Source organism: Engystomops pustulosus, chromosome 4, assembly GCF_040894005.1.
Source record: "Engystomops pustulosus chromosome 4, aEngPut4.maternal, whole genome shotgun sequence".
Classification (NCBI taxonomy): domain Eukaryota; kingdom Metazoa; phylum Chordata; class Amphibia; order Anura; family Leptodactylidae; genus Engystomops; species Engystomops pustulosus.
The window spans coordinates 191158704-191177845 of NC_092414.1; the positions used below are offsets into that span (position 1 = coordinate 191158704).

At 43.1% G+C, this 19142-nt stretch overlaps 2 protein-coding genes across 2 annotated transcripts in view; both read left to right on the forward strand.

The window, feature by feature from the left end:
• Nucleotides 1-19142, forward strand: part of MYL7 (myosin light chain 7) — a 173878-nt gene that overhangs the window by 15317 nt on the left and 139419 nt on the right. The window lies entirely within an intron of this gene.
• DDX56 (DEAD-box helicase 56) lies at nt 13-9386 on the forward strand. The gene is made up of 14 exons (XM_072149052.1): nt 13-166; nt 1113-1274; nt 1356-1510; nt 1593-1763; nt 1893-1983; nt 2707-2948; nt 3825-3947; nt 4452-4565; nt 4662-4756; nt 5139-5215; nt 5743-5832; nt 7391-7496; nt 8524-8615; nt 9108-9386. Exons 1-14 carry the CDS (start codon nt 44-46, stop codon nt 9195-9197), a joined length of 1731 nt encoding a protein of 576 aa, XP_072005153.1. The 5' UTR covers nt 13-43; the 3' UTR covers nt 9198-9386.

The window sequence follows — 19142 nt, forward strand, 5'->3', positions numbered from 1 at the left end:
ACACGATGGCGCTGTAGTACTGTAAATCTGAGTGACTTGCTCTATGGTTTGTGGTGACGCTCTAGCGCTGGGTTCCGGCTCGCTGGTGTCAGTCCTCCCGGATACGCACGTGGGGATGGCTGAGCTGCGCTTCCATGAGCTGGGGCTGGATCTGCGGCTGGTAAAGGTGAGAGGGATTGTAGTGTCTGGTATAGGGAAAGGGGGATACATGATCTGTATATCATAGATATTAGTGGGACTACAAGTCCCAACATGTCACAGAAGGAGAACTCCCATTTATTCACAGAGCTAAGACTCCCATCATGTCTATGCAACTTATGACAATGCATGCTGGGAGTTGTAGTTCATTAGCATTGCCTTGTTATACACATATATTACTTTGGGGCAAACTCTCTGTGTATTAAATGACAAAATAGTTTACATATTATTAGGATAGGCCATCCGTCACTGATGGGGGTCTTACACTTTGCAGACCACCAATGATCTGCTGCCTGATGAGTAGGATACATTCTTTCGTCTTGTGTGCAGCTCCGTCCGGCTGAGTTGTAATGCCGAGTCTCACCTCTATACTGCATACAGCAGTGTACTTGGCTGTGATCGCCTCAATTTAGAAGTTACAGACATTCCCTTTAAAGAGGACCACCTAACACATGTGGAGATTGTGGTGGATACAATTTTCTCTATCCCTGTCCCTTGTAATCCTCTTTGCTGTCAGAGAGGAGGTGCTAGTGCAGAGGGCCTGTGTTATATATATACTGATTAGATTATCATAAAACACCCTGCCTCCTCTGCTCCAGCACCTCCTCTCTGACGGTACACAGGGTCAGAATGGTCAGATACTGAAACTGATGTCTCTGCAAATGTGGGTGCTACAAAGAAAATTCAAAATTTTGACTATGCCGTTCTTGTCAGTGACAAATGGACAGTATATCTACTGACAAAGGGAAGGGTTACTCCCAGATGTCAGTTTATCAGTTTATTTCCATAAGGAATAATGGAGGCATTCATGATGCTCAAATGTCTCAGAATTGCAAAGTTTTGGATTATTTGTTTTACTAGAAGTTATTACATTTCTGTCTATATAACATGTGTATGTTTTTATACTTCTCAAGGCTGTTGCAGATTTAGGATGGGAAAAGCCGACTTTAATTCAGGAAAAAGCCATTCCTCTGGGCATGGATGGCAAGGACCTACTGGCACGAGCAAGGACTGGATCGGGTAAAACTGCAGCCTATGCCATCCCCATAATACAGGGTCTTCTGCAGGACAAAATGGTTTGTATATATCTTGTCCTAAATCAAAAATCACATAATATGCGGCCATGTAGTAACCTCACCCCGTTGTCTTCTTCCCAGACTCTATCCGAACAGGCCGTGCGAGTTCTCATCCTGGTACCTACAAAGGAACTCGGTCACCAGGTACTGCAGATGGTCCGACAGCTGACCACCTACTGTGCGCGAGATATAAAGATCGCAGACATCTCTGGGCAGGCGGATATTTCTGCGCAGAGGTAAGAACTAGGCTGGGGATAAGATGTTACCACCACAGTGTTGTCTACCCTTCTTCTTATCTGGATATTTTACACCTTGTAGACCAATCCTGATGGAGAAGCCAGACATTGTGGTTGGGACACCCTCGCGAGTGTTGCTTCACATTAACCAGAAGACCCTGTGCTTGCGAGAGAGTCTGCGGGCTCTGGTGATTGATGAGGCCGACCTGATCTTCTCATTTGGCTTTGAGGAAGATCTGAAGAATCTGTTATGGTAAGTATAATGGTGCTGGACCAATGGACCTGCTATGCAATGGATCTGATGCTTATTCTACATGTTCTAGATTCCTCAGATTTAATTTATTATATTTTTTTTGTTCTTGATTTTTTTTCATTTGTGCAGCCAGCTCCCAAATATCTACCAGTCCTACCTCATGTCTGCCACATTCAACGAGGAGGTCAAGGCCTTAAAGGAATTAGTGCTGCACAATCCGGTGAGACTTTGACATTTACTTTGAGGGGGTTTTAGTGTTAGAGGAAGGCCAGTGCAGTGTCCAGATGATCTCTATGGTACAAAGTGCTGTGGCTTTGCCAGATCCATCCCATGAGACTGAACTGCATATAGACAACATGGTAGATGGACATGATGTTTCCAGACTGTTATACAGAAGCAGAACCTCACGGCTGCTTCCGATCTGCAGAGTCTTCTGATATCAATCACCTACTAAAAAGGCAAAAGGGGATGTCCAACTTTTTAAAAAATGATCACCTATTCTTGGGAGTTGATAGTTTTTAGATTGCGTTGTGTAAGAGATCAGGGTGGCTACCTGTCAGTGTGCTGTTCAGCTGGCTTAAGTGGTGTTGGTTCTTAGGTCAGGGGTGTTGTGTCTCTTTGTCACATGGCTTGGACGCAACACGGTCTTATTGTTGTGGATTGGAATGAGCTGCAGTACCAAATAGAGCCTGTATGGAGGTGGAGTGCTTGGTAGGCTCTCCTCTGCGTTCCTCTGCAATGCCAAAGTAGGAAAATTAATCACAATGCCGTCTCTGATGTCTGTGAATGGTGTAAGGATACTGTGAATGTTCGGGTTCAGCTGCGTGTCCTTGATAAATTGCTGGATTGGCGACCAAACAGCGTGGCCCTGGGTCCACTCCTCTCTATACCCAACCACAAATTTCTTTTGTCCTTATTGTCCTTCATTGTCCTTTTACCTTAGGTGATCCTGAAGCTGGAAGAGTCTCAGTTGCCGGATAGTTCTCAGTTGTTACAGTATCACATCCGGTGTGAGGAAGAGGATAAGTTCCTTCTGCTTTATACACTCCTGAAACTCTCCCTGATCCGTGGGAAAACTATTATATTTGTGAATGAAGTCGAGCGGAGCTATCGGCTCAAACTCTTCCTGGAGCAGTTCAGTATCCCATCCTGCGTGCTGAACTCTGAGCTGCCGGTGCAGTCACGGTACGTACACAGGGTCCCACTCCTTTACCTAACTCATCTCCAATTATGAGGACAGTGGTACTGTTCTTACTATTTAAATGATGTAGTAGGGCAGGACTTGCCTTTCCATTCAATAGTATGGGATCCCTGCACGACTGCTGGATGGAACTTTCTACTTTCCCCTCCACTCATTGTGTGCTAGGACTTGATGGATGAGGGTTGGGTGGATGTCATGCCCATATTAACTACATATGGATAAGCCAGTAATGTGTTATTCCAGGAAATCGCCTTTAACACCAGGAATGAGACAAGGCTTCAATTTATTCTAAAATCCAGAGTTGCCTTGATATTTTTGCCTGAAATGTCTTTCCATATCTGTGGTGATTTGCATACCTGGTCTGTGGGTTCTCTACATTGATATGTGGTGATGTTCCTCTGCACTTTAAAAGCAGAGTGAAGCTATTTTGGCTACAGTCACATTACTAAGGATGTCTGAATACTAGAGCCATATTCCTCATTGTTTAGTAGTTCTCATACAGGCAGTCCCCGACTTCAGGTCATCCAACGTAGAGACGGATCTCTCTGGCCACTGTGACCTCTGGTGAAGCTCTCTGGATGCTTTGCTTTAGTCCCAGACTGTAATGATCAGCTGTAAAGTGTCTGTAATGAAGCTTTATTGGTAATCCTTGATCCCATGACGGCAAAAAAATGTAAAATTCAATTGTCACCATAAGGAAAATCTTGTTTTGCATAGAGCTTCAATTATAAAATATATCGGCTCTGACTTGCATGCAAATTCACCTTAAGTACAAACCTAAATAACATTATTTTGTATTTAACCAGGGGACTGCCTGGATATGTTCTCCTCCTCTAACATAGATATGTTTTATTCTGCAGGTGTCACATCATTGCACAGTTTAATCAAAGCTGCTACGATTATATTATTGCGTCGGATGAACATGTGTTGGGTGAAAAGGGCAAAAAACGGACTGGAAAGAAAAGAAAAGGAAAATCAGAAAAGTAAGATATGCCATAATGCCAGTCATACTGCATAACCCACTCTGTTCCACTTCTGCCAGGAAATAGAGGGATGGAACTACTTTCCCCCCATCCATTATATCACTTATCACTCCTTTTTCACATAAAGATGCAGACTTCCCTCAGATGTCCGGTTGAGCTTCCATCATACATGCCAAACAGAGCCATAAACCTGATGTGAACAGGGCCTAACCTGTCTATACCATAGATCAATTCCCTCTTTACTGCCCTTAGTTGCTCTATATTGTCTCTCGTGTGATCCATTATGTTGGTTATGTTATATAATCTATCTGGTATTGCTTGTTTCCCTAAAACGGCACCAGACTTTGTTGTGACACTGTACCTTGTATTGCAAGCACTGTCCAAGTGATTGTGGCTGAGCTGCAGTACTGGATGTAGCCTGCAGACCGGAGCGGCGCTGTTTCTTGAAAGAAAATCTAGTATTTCAGGTTTGTCATTCTGCTTTTGTCCTTTTTTTTTTTTTAGAGGTCAGGACAGTGAGTATGGAGTGTCTCGGGGAATAGACTTTCATAATGTCTCTACAGTGATAAACTTTGATTTGCCCTTGTCTGTGGACTCCTATATCCACCGTGCTGGGAGGTATGTATAAGGGAGCCTTTTGGCTGACTATAGTCCTATATATACATATTGCTTCTTCCTTTTCCAATGCCTATTCCATCAATCTTATCATTGCAGGACGGCTCGAGCCAATAACCCAGGTGCAGCCCTTAGTTTTGTGGCCAGTTCAGAACTTCCTATGCTACAGGAGATTGAAGAGGCTCTAGGTGAAGGTATTTGAAAAATGTTGCATACCTGACAGAATTTTGTCCTTACTCACATAACCGTAGAGGGGGGTATGTACAGTCACAATCTTGCAGCTGTACATTCGTCCCCCATAGACTAGCAATGGCCGCACGGTGCGATATGGTGCCGCAAACGGGGAAAAGATTGGACATGTCCTATATTTGCTCGTGTGCCGAGGATTGTTATAGAGGGGGTTTGAGCACTTGTCCTACCTGCTCACTACTGCCCGGCCTCCTGCACCAATCTGTGCCGCAATCACTGCGGCCCATGGGTTGTGTGACCCTGCTTTACAAGATAAGATCCTCACTTATCATAGGGGCATTGTACCGAGTATAGACAGTAATCTCCTGCCTTGTGCTTGTCTTACAGGAAGCTCCAAGGGTTGTGTGCTGCGCCCCTACAGGTTCCCAACAGAAGACCTGGAAGGGTTTCGCTATCGCTGTAGGGTAAGTTACGTATGGTTAAGAGCAGTCTAAGTTTATGCATTCCTTAAAGAAAATCATGATAAAACAGTGACACTTACTCATATATCCAGGCACCGTGACTGTGGTATCTTCTTATATTTCTTATCCATGGCCTCCTTCCTTTTAAAATCAATAATTGTACTGATGGGCTTTGGGGATGCGTTACTAGAGCCCCTCTGTCCTGCAGCTTCACAGGCTGTTACACTGTGTCGGAGGACTTACCCCTCCCACTGTGTGCTGAAACCTCAACAGTCACGGTGCCTGGATAAATGAGTAAATGTTCCTGGTTTATCATGGTGGATGTGGATCTCCTGACATGCTACAGGTATAGGATTATCTCCTTCTTGCAGGAATATTCTTTATACATGTGGAAGATACAATATTTACCTATACTCCATCTTGGGTCTGGTGCAGTTTTGTATTTGGCGATTTCCCCGCGCCCCATGTTCTGGTGACTTGGGGTTTGCTGTATTTGCTCTTCTCATACATGATGTGACTTCATCTTACAGGACGCCATGAGATCTGTAACCAAACAATCCATTAAAGAGGCTCGACTCAAGGAGATAAAGGAAGAACTGCTCAACTCCGAGAAATTAAAGGTGAGCGCTCCGTAAATGGGACGCTGGCAGAATTGTATGGTCAGCGTATATTCCGAGATGATTCTTGGATTGCCAAGAGGTCCGGAATATCATAACTTTCCTCATGTAACCCGGGTCTATCCATATAAACTGAGGATAAATAGGGGATACATTCCTATTAAATGATATAAATAGGTGCCTGACATTGAGGGAACGCTGCCTCATTATTGGGGTACAATCAGATAATTTGGGTTTATTTTCTTTATTTTGTACACGTTTAACCATTTGATTATTTCTTCCCTCATCCGCATCCTAATAATTTATGTGTGAGATTTCCAGGCTTCTGCCCTTAGACCCGGCAGGCACACGGAGCACCTGAGGCGACTCTGAGTCACAGCTGTGTGTCCTATCTGAGTCATTCCATGACCTGACACCACTCCAGGTCCTCTCCTCACATGACCTGATCCTGTACCTTCTCCTGGCACCGCTCACAAGTCTTATCAGTACAGTTTAGTAGGGACATATGTAGACAATTTAACCTTTGACAGCTTTTATTAATAGGTTATATGTGAAATCCTGCTGAGTCAATAAATGTATTCCTGTTCAAGAGGCTGTACCAAGTATTTAAAGGAAATTCATCCAGATAAGCCAGGGGTGCTTACTCCAGGCACCATGACTGTGGTATTCATGGCCTCCTTCCTTCTAAAATCAACTTTTACTATTATGCAAATTAGATTGTTGTTACCAGAGCCCCTCTGTGCTGCAGCTTCAAAGGCTATTGCACTGTGCATGGAGCATTGTCCTCCACAACTGTGCAAGATAACATCAGGGAAGGGTAAGTTCTGAGGGAGCAGAGAGGGTGGTTGAGACAGTGTAACAGTCTGTGAAGCTACAGCACTTAATAGCATCATTTTATAGCATCCTTTAAAAAGATGATTTTAGAAGGAAGGAGGCCATGGATAACAAATATAAGAAGATTACCACAGTCACTGTGCCAGGATCTGTAAGTGTCCCTGGTTACTCATGTTGGATTTCGATGGTAGATTTTCATCCACAAGATGGTGAATAACTAGCTTATAGGTGATGGTCCAACTGCCGGGCCTCCCACCGATCATGATAATGAGACCCCCAGCAATCCATAGATCAGCGCCATTGGATCAGCTTGTTATCTCCTAAAAAAAATATTCCTGTGGGGAAAGATTTTTTTTTTTTTTTAATTTTTTTAAATTAAGCAATTGCAAAGGGATTGTCCCGTCTCTCGCTTGTGCTTGACCTTACATAGTGATCGCCTAACTGGTGTTGTGTTTGTCCTGTAAGATTTGGATGTGTACATACCTGCAGGCCATCTCATGGCTATATATCTATCCCACGTGTTGAGCCCCCTGGTTTCTTTCTTTGAGCGGCAGTGTGGGGCTGGACAACCCCTTTAAGCCCTGATGTAACCAAAAATGCAATATATACATTTCCCATCACTAACAAACACTACTGGAAATGTGACATCTGAGTATGTTTATGTGTAATGCAAATTAAAATATCCATTCTGAGACATTAATCTATCCCTTTTCTTTGCCCCCTGCAGACATATTTTGATGACAACCCAAGGGATCTTGTTCTCCTCCGTCATGACAAACCCCTGCACCCTGCGATAGTGAAACCGCATCTGAAGAATGTTCCTGAATACCTAAGTATGTGTGCGCTAGTTACCCTACTATGTGTATTGTCACGTGGTGTATCAGGAAGCCCCTCACTGGCACATGCTTCCACCTGAAGGCCATAGAGAATACCCCAGGACTGGAGAATAAGCATTTATAAAGGGCATAGACCACCAGAAGGACTGTATGCAAATGAGCCTGAGGGGCTCCAGCCTCCATAGGTGTTTATGGAGCTTGGCTTATTTACCTACAGTCTTTCATCATGGTGGTAGATGTTCTTTAATATAACTCCTGGGTCACACAGATTCGGGACAATTCATAAGGTAGCAAAAAGCGTTGGAAAAATTGATGATCCTTTGTCCCTGTGCTGCCACTCTCATTTGTGCTGATATTTCTCGGTCTACCCTGCTGTAAAAATTCTCTTTTTACAATGTTACTGAGTTTTATTGCTGTTATTGCTCCTATCACTCAGTGGTGATCAGTGTAAGATTCCAGAGTATGGGTGGCAACTCTCTAAGCAGACACTTCATGATCCCTCTGTGCTTTGAGATGCTGTTTGCTGACAATGTGCTTAGATTATCAGGGTACAGGGTTTATCTACAGAGAGGGATCAGAGATGATGAGATCCATGAGATGGATCCTCTCAACTGTGCTAACTCACCTATAACACACAGTCAGCCCTGCTATATGCCACCTTCCCGCTCCTCTGGATAACGACCTTATTTTGTTGTAGAGTAAGTCTCTGCACGCTGCTGCCTTGTGGCAGGAAGTGCCTGTGTCTGAGCTGGTCTTTTACTGGAGGGGGAGAGGCAGGAGACAGAGAGCACTGCAGTGTGCAGAAAAGAGAAGCTATTCATGAGAAGAATCGTGCCAGAGTTAGAAGATTTCCGGTCCAAAAATGTGTACACCAGGACACCAGGAAATTTATGAAATGCTTTATTTTTGTTAATAACAGTGAATTGGTGAATGTGTTATTTTGCTATCCTGAATATATAAGTATATTTAAGAATCTTGTCTTCGTGGGAATACCCCTTTAATGGCTGTGCTCCTTTCTTTGCAGTTCCTCCTTCCTTGCGTACTGTCGCTCAACCTTTGCAAAAGCGAAAGAAGAAAAGGATGCATCCTGGTTCCTCCAAGGCTCCATCCGCAAAGGTGGGTGCTGCTTAGCCAAAAAATTGTTTTTTTACAAGAATGGGAAAGGTCAGTTCTCACTAATGGGTGGAGCAGCAGGTGGAGCACTTGTCCTTTTGCTCAATTCAATACTAAAGGAACGGAACAAATTGCTCAGCCCAGTGGACAATGAAGTGTTGGAGAAACCCAAGCGATGTACTCTGCGATTTCTGACACTTCCATAGTATTGAAAATAGCAGTAACATACACTGGACTTGCCAATCCACTCATTAGTGATAATGGGATCCCTGTTCTTGTGATTGGTGATTTTCCAAGCAGTCAGATTTGTCCCATTTCATGTAAATAGGGTTTAACGCTCAAACTTGGTACATTTTTTGGTAAACTTTTATTTGACCACTAGGTGGTGCTGCACTCTTTATACAGAAGTCCTTACAGTCATAATGGTGACAATAGATACCAATGTTACCAGCAGAGTATCCAGGTTATAAAGTCTATATTACTCTCACTCCACAGAAGGGGAAGACACAGAACCCGCTACGCACATTCAAATACAACAAAGGGACGAAGAGGCGGCCCCCAGCAAAAAAGCAGAAACCTGAGTGATGTCATCGGTCACATCTGCTGGATGCGACTTGTCATCGAACTTCCTATAATGTGGACCTGAGCGTTTCCATTATGGAATGTAATGATGGACTTTGGGTGTTTTTCCTGCTTTCTGGACTCAAAAGGTTTCAGTCAACAAGAGCCTTTTATCTAAAGTTTATGTAAATAAATTGATATATTTGTATGTTATGTACAAACCTCATGTTGTCATGGCACGGGTAAGGACAAAAAAATTCTCATATTCTCAACAAAAAAACCCAGCAACTTTTATTGTATATCTGCGACATTCCATTGCCTGCGATACACACAAACGGGGAGGTCATTATGATGCTAAATGACCTTAATGAGTCTCTGCAAATCAATAAGAATTTAGCAGTTCTGCATACAAGATTGTGCAAGAGTAAAGTACATATTACGAAATTAACAAAGGCAACTATTCTGCACCCAGTTTTTTGTGCTTGTATAACAAGGATTCATAGGGAGGAATTTTGGTTAATGTGAGCCTTCCACATTCTCAGACTATGAGTATTATTGACTACTACAAGAAAATCTTAAAAGGTAGTGGCCGGAATTTACTAAAAAACTTTGCAAACTACACTATGTGCTGTTTACCTGTGTAGTGTGCGGGGACGCCAGATTCACGATTTCTGGCACACGTGCATCACTTTTTTTTTTTTTTTTTTTTTTTAGTGCACCTTTAACATGGGGCTTGCAACATAAATCTCTTGGACTTTACATGATGTGGCGCATTGTCTGACTGAGCACCGAAACACCCCCTTCGGTGCAGAAATGTGTTGTGTGAAGAATTGTGCAGCCAGGCCACAAAGGGGTTGCAAGCGCATATGTGCCGCAGTCACTTCCTAAATACCTGTGCAAGCAGTTTTCACTGAAAAGAACCTGCAAAGTCCAACAGAAAACTGGCGCAAGAACCTTAGTAAATGTGCCCATTGTGTCCAGATTTACTAAACATCTCAGGTGTGCGTGACACAATGAGGGAGAGAAAAACTGAAAGAAAGTCATTGTTAGACATTTATCAAAACTAGTGCCAATCTGGCACTTCCCAGACTCTGTATCATAAATGTGGTGCAGCTTGCGCCACAATTGTACCGCGTGTACCAGAAACTGTATAAATACATGTGCAAGTAGTTTGCACTAAAATGAATGGGAAAAGTTCTACAGAAAAGTGGTGCAGGGACTTACGCAAATGTGGGCCAGGGACATGTTTCCAGGGAGACAACATTGTTGGGTGTGCTTCCCTGTAAACTGTAAATGTTTTTATTTTCTACACAAATCAATAGCTCTTAGAACTACTGTAACCCGCTTCATATTATACTACACACCCCAGATTTAGGCTTTCAAAAAAGGAAAAATATATTTTACACCAATTGAAATATACCTGTTGGTCGCACTAAAGAACAGCACACACAGATCTGCTTCATCCATACATTAACACACACACAGATCATCTATACGCACGCAAACAGAAATAGGTACACACTCACCCTGCACTACTATACACAGTGGGCATTGCAACATACACAAATATACACACACTGACCGGGCGCTACTATACACATGAATACACACACAGCTCTGCCATACACAAATAAGGAACACTCTGGGAACTACTATACACATGAATATACACACATCTTTGCTATACACATATTATGAATATAAGGGGGTCTATTTATGGAATTTGGAGCCAAAGTTGAAACATTTCAAGCAATTCATCAGGATCTACCACTCCACTGAGTCAAAGGCCTTTGCCGTGTCAAGGGAGACCAACGCCCAGTCTCCTCCATTGTATTCTCTTCTGAGGGGTCTGCTATATAGCGCTGCTCTAAAGTAGTGCACCTGGATGCTAGCTCCGTCACATTACTGTCAGATTCTTAATGAAAGAAATTGTATACTGAAGGCAGCCTTGTAGGAATACTTTAAAGGACACCTGTCATCAGGTCTGTGTCACTTGTCCTGTCACTACTACCTGTTGGAGCAGCTCACAAGGATCCCATCCCAGCCTTTATCTAGTTATTTCATACATTATTCATTGTAAAATCATCTATTCTTTATCATGTAAATGAGGCTGGTCACATGGTCAGAGGCAGTGATGTCACCCCTGTTACCCCTCCCCTCTCCTCCCCCTGCTCATGTCTGTGTGTAATGTATAGTAAAGCATGGCTAGTGTCTGCTTTATCTGCTGACATGCTGCATCCTCCTAATATACAGGTGAGAGACAGACATCAGCTACACATGAATCTGACATGTTCTGCTGTAACATGGCTGCATGGAGCTGCTGTATCTCTCCTAAACACACACACATGCACACACAGGCTGCAGGGGGTGTGGCCACCAGCACCAGGGAAGCACATCATTATACAGCCTCACATCATTATACAGGCTGTCAGTCATGCACTGGGGGTGTGGCTGTGCCTCCCACTCATGAATAGAGTGGACAGCTTGAATATACTAATGCTTCATTGGACATTTCACAGGTCATTTGCATACAGCTTTAGGACCTCATTGCTTAGGTTTACAGGCATGTAGAGGGACAATGAAGGGATAGAGGCAATGCTCTCTAATAGCAGTTTATGAAAATATATTTAGTTTAGGGGGGTTATTTTGCATGACGGGTTCTCTTTAAGAGCTTCCCAATGATGAGAGGTTTGAGCATTGCCTGGGTGTGCCAAAAAAGTACCAACCAGAACGTATGTATTCTAACCTCATCTTCCACTGACCGAACCGTGCCGTCCATCACACAAAACAGGGATGTGTGAAGTGATTTAATATGGCTCTGGCTAAGAATTGTATTGATTGGATGCAAGTCATCAATGGTGCTAAACCTTGTAAGTAATCCATTTGGGAGAGGGAGTTATAAGAGGTGCTATAATGTGAGTAGTCACGGACATCTGGGTGTTTGTATCTCCAATAGTCTAGCAATCCCATTTCATCCAGAATAGTAGAAGAGGGGAGTATGATGGGGTAAGTCCCACTTGTTTAACTGGGGATTGGGTTGCATTTGTCTGGTGCATTTGCCTGCAAACTTATAATGTGGAGATTATGGGACCTAATTTGATCCCACACCATCAATCTTTTCCTTGTTCCCAGACCCTGGACATTCCAGGAAAAGATTTGGATGTTATTCATAAGAAGACAGGTTATAATGACAGCAGGAGGATTCGCATTGTGTCATCGGAAAAAACAAAAAACAGCCATAATCTTAAAGGGAAGTACATTGTAGTGTTACAAACACATGTGGAAAACATTTTAACCAAAGCATGTAACACTTCAACAATAAATACAATAACTGAATGCACCCAGTGATTCTCCTCGGGCCAGAACTGGCCTGCGGAAACTTGTACGATGGAAGGCCATAGTGAAAACACAACATAGATAATATATCATCTAGGAGATACTTTAGACCTATTCTGGACTTAATGACCACATTGTAGGACCATGGCACATTACTGAAACCTGTTCTCAGTCGGTAGGAGTATCCAAGTCCTGTCAGGCCAATCAGTCTTTAGGCTTAGCGTTGAGGAGATCTGCGCTGTACACACAGCCAGTCCGCCGCTTCTTCAAGGGATGAGAAAACCGGATACGACATAGAATAAGGAATGTGCCTGTCATGCAATCACTTCTTGATGTTGGTCTCTGCCTCTGTAATTTCATGGAAAAGTTCTGGAATATTGAGACTCGTGGTCTATCTCGATCTCCTGCAGGCATCTGGCCAGTTGCAGAATTATATCCCGTTCTCGGGTGTTCAGGAATGTAGCCAAGAAGGGACAAGGGCGTTCCCCTGGTGCTGGTGCTTTAGCTGGCACCCTGTGAGCCCTCTCCATTGAAAAAGTGTAGGAAAATTCTGCCTCAGAAAAGAAGGATTTAATGGACCTCTCAACAAATGCTTTGGAGATGTGCCCCTCACCCCTTTCAGGGAGGCCAACGATTCTAGCATTATGGCGACTGTAACAGCATTTCTTCAAGTCATCCACTTTCTTTAGTTGTTCAGAGGCTGATGTGAGTCCCAAGATGGCTTACATCCACCTGCACCTCATCCAGTCTCCCTGTCAGGGAGCTTTTGCGTGCACCTCTCTGGTGGATCCGCACTAAGAGAAGCTCTGGTCTGGATCTAGGACGAGAGCGTGCAAATTTTCTAACTTTCTCTGCCGCAGTAGATTTTGGTCGTCCCACATGAAAATGCATCGGTGCTTGGATATAAAGTCTCAGTAGCAGTGGGCTGCTTATCAAGGTGAGGTTCAGTATTTCCAATTACTTCAGAAGCTTTTGGAAATGGGGCTCAATGGGCCCGGGCTGAGCTTTGTGTAAAGTGTAGAAGAAAAGGAAAGAAACAAAGGGCACATCCAGAACATAAGAAACGGTGCCTTGGCTGGGTGATATCAGGGTGTCCAAAGAGTGTAAGTATGGTATCAGTACTTTAACCATTTATCTTGGGTATCATTCCAAGGTAGAAGACTTTGTTGTCCTACTGCAGATATTCTCCGAAAACCACCTCCCACCTGGCCATTTACTGTATTTATTGTGTGGGGTTCCCCATCTGTCAAGAAATCTAAAATACGGTAGATTGTGGAGATCAAGCCTCTTTTTAAAATGGATTTTCTTGCACAGCCCCGTACAGAACAAATTCTTCATTGTTACAGGCTACAAACAAATCCTTGTGCGGTCCAACACTGCAGGTGGTGGGTAATCGGATAAATCTACCCCATAGTGTTTTCAACATGAAGGAAATCTGGCCCTCAATCAGAACATATGCAAATAACACAAGTATGAGAAATATAATCAAAAGAAAAAACAAAACAATGGGGCAGATTTACTTACTAGTCCCTGCGCAATTCACGAGGTGCATAACCCGACAAAAATGCACAGCGTGCGCCCGATATCCTGCATGTGTAGCTTCACCGATTAGGTCCGCTGGAGTGCTGGAGTTCCATTTCTTCTTCCCGGTGTATGTAAGTGCTTGGCTTGCGACACAATTTAAATGTTAAATCCTGTGCGTTGTCCGAATCCGTCGGACCGCCTGACGGCCACTCCCCTCCGATTTATGTCACATTAAAGTAGGCGCGATTTCGACACAATCCGAACGCGTGCGGCACAATCCCCTTTTAAATCCCTGTCCTGGCGGCGCGATCCCAGAAAAGTCGGAAAACCCGACAGAAATGCGGCTGTGGACCCTTATTAAATAAGGTAAGAAGGAAGAAAACTGTCCGCTCACCCAATCACGCTTCTCCTCCTCCAAATGCTCTTGCCATGTGGGGGGTGCACGCTTCCCAGATCCTCAGACTCCCGATCCAAAATGTGCTCAAAAATATGGTACAGCAGCACTTAAAATTCCTCCACACGGATACTTCCATTAAAAAATCTTCTTTATTGAATTACGAATAAAACATGGATGGATACATAAAGGACCTATCACGTCTTAGTTATGATCCTTTATGTATCCATCCATGTTTTAGTCGTAATTCAATAAAGAAGAATTTTTAATGGAAGTATCCGTGTGGAGGAATTTTAAGTCCTCCTTAGTAAATAAGCCCCCATATTTTCATCTCACCATTTTCCAATTTGTAGATGGGGACACTGTGTGCACCCGGTGCGCGGACATGCCGTGCCGGGACCAGAGAGTAAATCCACTGTACTATGAGGTAGAAGTCCAGTATCCAGGCAAAACCAATGTCTTGGACAAATAAAAATCCACTAATTCAAAAAAGATGAACCAAAGAAACTTTGGTTAGTATATTTACATAAGGTCGTTTTTGTAGTTGAGGCCGAAATGGGGACCGAGTTTGCAGCATTAGGATCCAGAAACCCTCACGTGAACGTAGGGCTCGTGTCCAATTGCCGCCCCTAGCCGGTCGGGCTACTCTTTCAATGGGTATAACCTGTAAATTAGTTGTGTTTGGCTGAGAAATGTTTAGATAGACTAGACATATTGGGGCATTTCTTAAGGGTCTGCGGACCACACAAATGTCGGATAGTTTGATGATTACTGTTTTAAAAGGGGATTGTGGCGCGCGCGATCGGATTTTGGCACAATCGCGCCGGCTTTCATGCGACACAAATGGGGGGGGGGTCTTCGAACGATCAGACGGATTCGGACTATGCGCGGGATTTAACATTTGAATATGTGTCGCAAGCCCAAGCACTTACATGCACCGGGAAGAAGATGGTGAACTCTGGCGGACCTGAGTGGGGAAGCGACACATGCAGGAAATCGGGTACACTATCTTAGTAAATTGCGCTGGAGTCCATGATCGTCGGACAATGCACAGCGGGGATCGCGCAAGGTACGGGTAAGTAAATGTGCCCCATTAACTTGTCTATTACTGGTTTGCCCTCTATTTTTAGATGCAGCCGTTATGCGTTTAGAAATTATTTTTTTAAGTTTACGTGCGGTGCAACATACAAATTGTAAACATATAATAAATCTAATAAAATGTCCAGACAACGGACTCCTAGACAACCTCTTTGGCAGCGGTGGTATAACCACATGCTTCCCGCCACTGATCTCTCACACACTTTGCCCCTATGTAGTGATAAGATGGACAATACAGTCTGGTTATCTGTTCTGTATCTTCATAGATCATCTTCGTCCCCTGGCTTCATGTATTGCTTTCTCACCTTGTACTAACCCGCTGGCAGTGGGGATGACTCCAAGAGATAAGATTATATTCTGCTGTCCTTGCCCTGCCGTGCCAAATGCATCAGTGATAAAGACACCAGCCGAGGAGCACTAATCGGTAATATATTCTGCTGGTGCTGATCCAAGATGTCCTCAAATCCTCACTGCGTTCTTTCAAGGAAGGTGCAAGGGGGTTCATCCTCCTTTAAGGAATTTGTGACTAAAGCGCATGTTGTTTCATGGATTTCTCCACAGTAGCCTAATCGGGATGTAAGAACAGCTCCCGGTTACCTTCAGCTCAACCTGGGTGAACACTGTCCTTTCCCATGGTTACAAGGACCCATTGTTTCCAGCGTCGTTCTCTATACACGGCAGGTGTCTGCTGTATTATACCGCCAATCTGTGTTTACCCGTCAAATGTGCCTGTCACTTGAATTGTGATGAACTACCATGTTGGATAAAAATTAAATTGTTTAAGTACATATATTTTTTTTTTAAATATGAATTTAAAAAACAAAATATAAAATTTGAATCCTGTGGAACTTAAGAAAATGTTTAAATCATCTCTTTTTCTCTATTTCGCCAGGTTTAAAATAGTATGTATTATATATCACACAAGGAGGTATCCCAGCTCTGTACACTGCAAATGGATATGGGTAGTGTTGAGTGGACGTGATGCACAAATTTTGGGTTTGTACTGGTGCCACATTCTGCTCGGAACTAACTTGCTGGTGACGTTGAAGGCCGCCATTTTGGGGAGCATTGTCCCTGATGACATCATCCAGTTCGACGACCATTCCTAAAATAGCGGTGTGCAACCGCAGTAGTTTAAGGGCTGCTAGTGACTTTGCCAGTGGCATTTAAACGGTTAACATCGGAAATCGGCAGCACCGATAGCAGGTGCGACTGGTTGGGGTCCAGATTCGGCACCCAGATCCAAACAGGATTTAAAACCGAATTTTATCTGGTCTAGTTATGGTTGGCAAATTATGGTGAAAATTGAATAATGGGACACATTTACTTACCCTGTCCATGGAGTTCCCCGAATATCCGGGGAACGATAATGCACTGTGCCACGATTCACTAAGATGGTGCGCCGGAGTTCACCGTCTGCTTCCTGGTGTATGTAAGTGCATTGTCTTGTGACACAATTTGAATGTTTAATCCCGTGCTCACTCCGAATTTGTGTCACATGGAATCCAGCGCAGATGCACCAAAAACCGGGTGCGAGACAATCCCAGTGCAGACACCTGTTAAATACCTGTCAAAGCCGTGCAATCCCCAAAAACATTGGAAAGTCCAACGAAAGTACACGCGCGGACCCTTAGTAAATAAGCCCCCGTATGCCGTTTGTGATGGCAATAGTCCATAAATTACCCTGCTAATGGATGTAATTTGACTCTATAAATAAATGTGCTGGATTAATAACAGGAAGTAAGAATTCTCCTTTTGTAGACCGGCATGCAGGCGTGTGGAAACTTACAGCCATTGATGGTCCCCTAAGGGATTCTGGGAAATATGCAAATATGGGATAAGGAAAACATTGCCTCTTATCTACCTTGTAAGTCAGCCCCCTTAACACCAAGCAAGGCTTTAATCCTGCATCATGTCATTAGCCTTTCTGAAAGTTATGCTTGTTGTTAAGGGGGCTGCCTTGTAGGGTAGATAAGAGGCAATGCTTTCCTTATCCCATCCTGGGAAACGTATTTGCATATCTCCTGGAATAATATGTAAGACTTGTATTTTGTGATGCAGATTTGCTGTAGACTTCACTCTTTGCATAGACTTGCTACAGATTTTCAGTGCAATGTATGAACATGGCCTTACATAGAGACAAAACACCAATCTTTCCCAGCTTCCTGAATGGTAAAGATTGATCATTTCTGATATCTCTATCTCTATCATGACATAAACAGTGCATCTTCAGGATTCTGGTATGTTATTCCCCGATAGATCTGCCTATGGTACTAAAATAATAAAATAATAAAGTGCGGGGGCCATATCTGATCCATCAGGTCTTCCAGTTCAGCTGCGTCCTAATGTCAGCCTGACCTTACATTTGCATGCGCTGGACCTTGACTGCTATACAAGTCATTATTGCTTGTTCTCCCATTATAATATAACGCCATGTTTATAGGCTAATAAGAACCTTATCTTGATGACCAGTGCTTATTTTTACAGATTTTTCTCACCTTATCACTGGGTTCTTTCTTAAAGGGATAATTCCATCAAAAATCTGATCTGTCTGATCGCTATGTCCTAAAAATTACAATTTCCGTGGTCATCAAGTACCCAATGTGAACATATCATTGCCGCGCTAGTGAACTAGTAATTATTACCTCTTTTTTATTTCAATGTAGCCTTGTGTTTTTGCAGAAAAATAGTTAGAATTTGTTATTTTTGACGGTTCTGAATTTTTTTTTACGGTTCTGAACTGCTTTGTACTTAACCTAATTTAGTACAATTATAGAGGTAACAAACGTGTAAAGGTTTAATTAGTACAGACGGCCCCCGGGTTACGTACAAGATAGGCTCTGCGTGTTTGTTCTTAAGTTGAATTTGTATGTAAGTCGGAACTGTATATTTTATAATTGTAGGTCCAGGGAAATTTTTTTTGGTCTCTGTGACAACTGGATTTTAAAAATGTTGGGTTGTCATAAGAACCTGGATTAACAATAAATCTTAATTATAGGCATCTTTCATAACTGTTATAGCTGGTAAAGTACAGTAATTTACCATCCAGAGGTCCGTTTGTAACTAGGGGTTGTCTGTAAGTTGGGTGTTCTTAAGTAGGAGACCGCCTGTACTTTATTAAAACAAAGTACCAGTACTAAATATAAACTTGTTTTATGGAAAAAAAAAATTTTTGGGTCACCACTTAAAAGGAATATTTCATAATTAATATTTTTCCTGATTTTGGTTTCTCCTTTTTTCAGGTTTATAAGGGAAATCTATATTTAGAAAAGATTAAGAATACATTTTAAAAAACCTTATTGCCTGGACAACCCCTTTAAATAATGTTCCTTTATACTGAGTATTCATTACTGCTGATTATGTGCACAGCTTTGAACTGGAACCTGAGTGGCTAAGGCTACATTCACACTACATTTTTGCTAGGACTCGTCACACTGTATGCTTATGCATTGGGGTAAGTGTGATAATCTGCAACAATGATTGGTTGCCGCTGATATCACTGACCTTTAATGGACAGTGACATCACTGCGGACCTCCTTGATCGTCAGCAGAGGCCAGGGGTGGATGCAGTACTGCTGTATCCGCCCCGTCATAGATTTCATTGGCTTCTGCAGAGC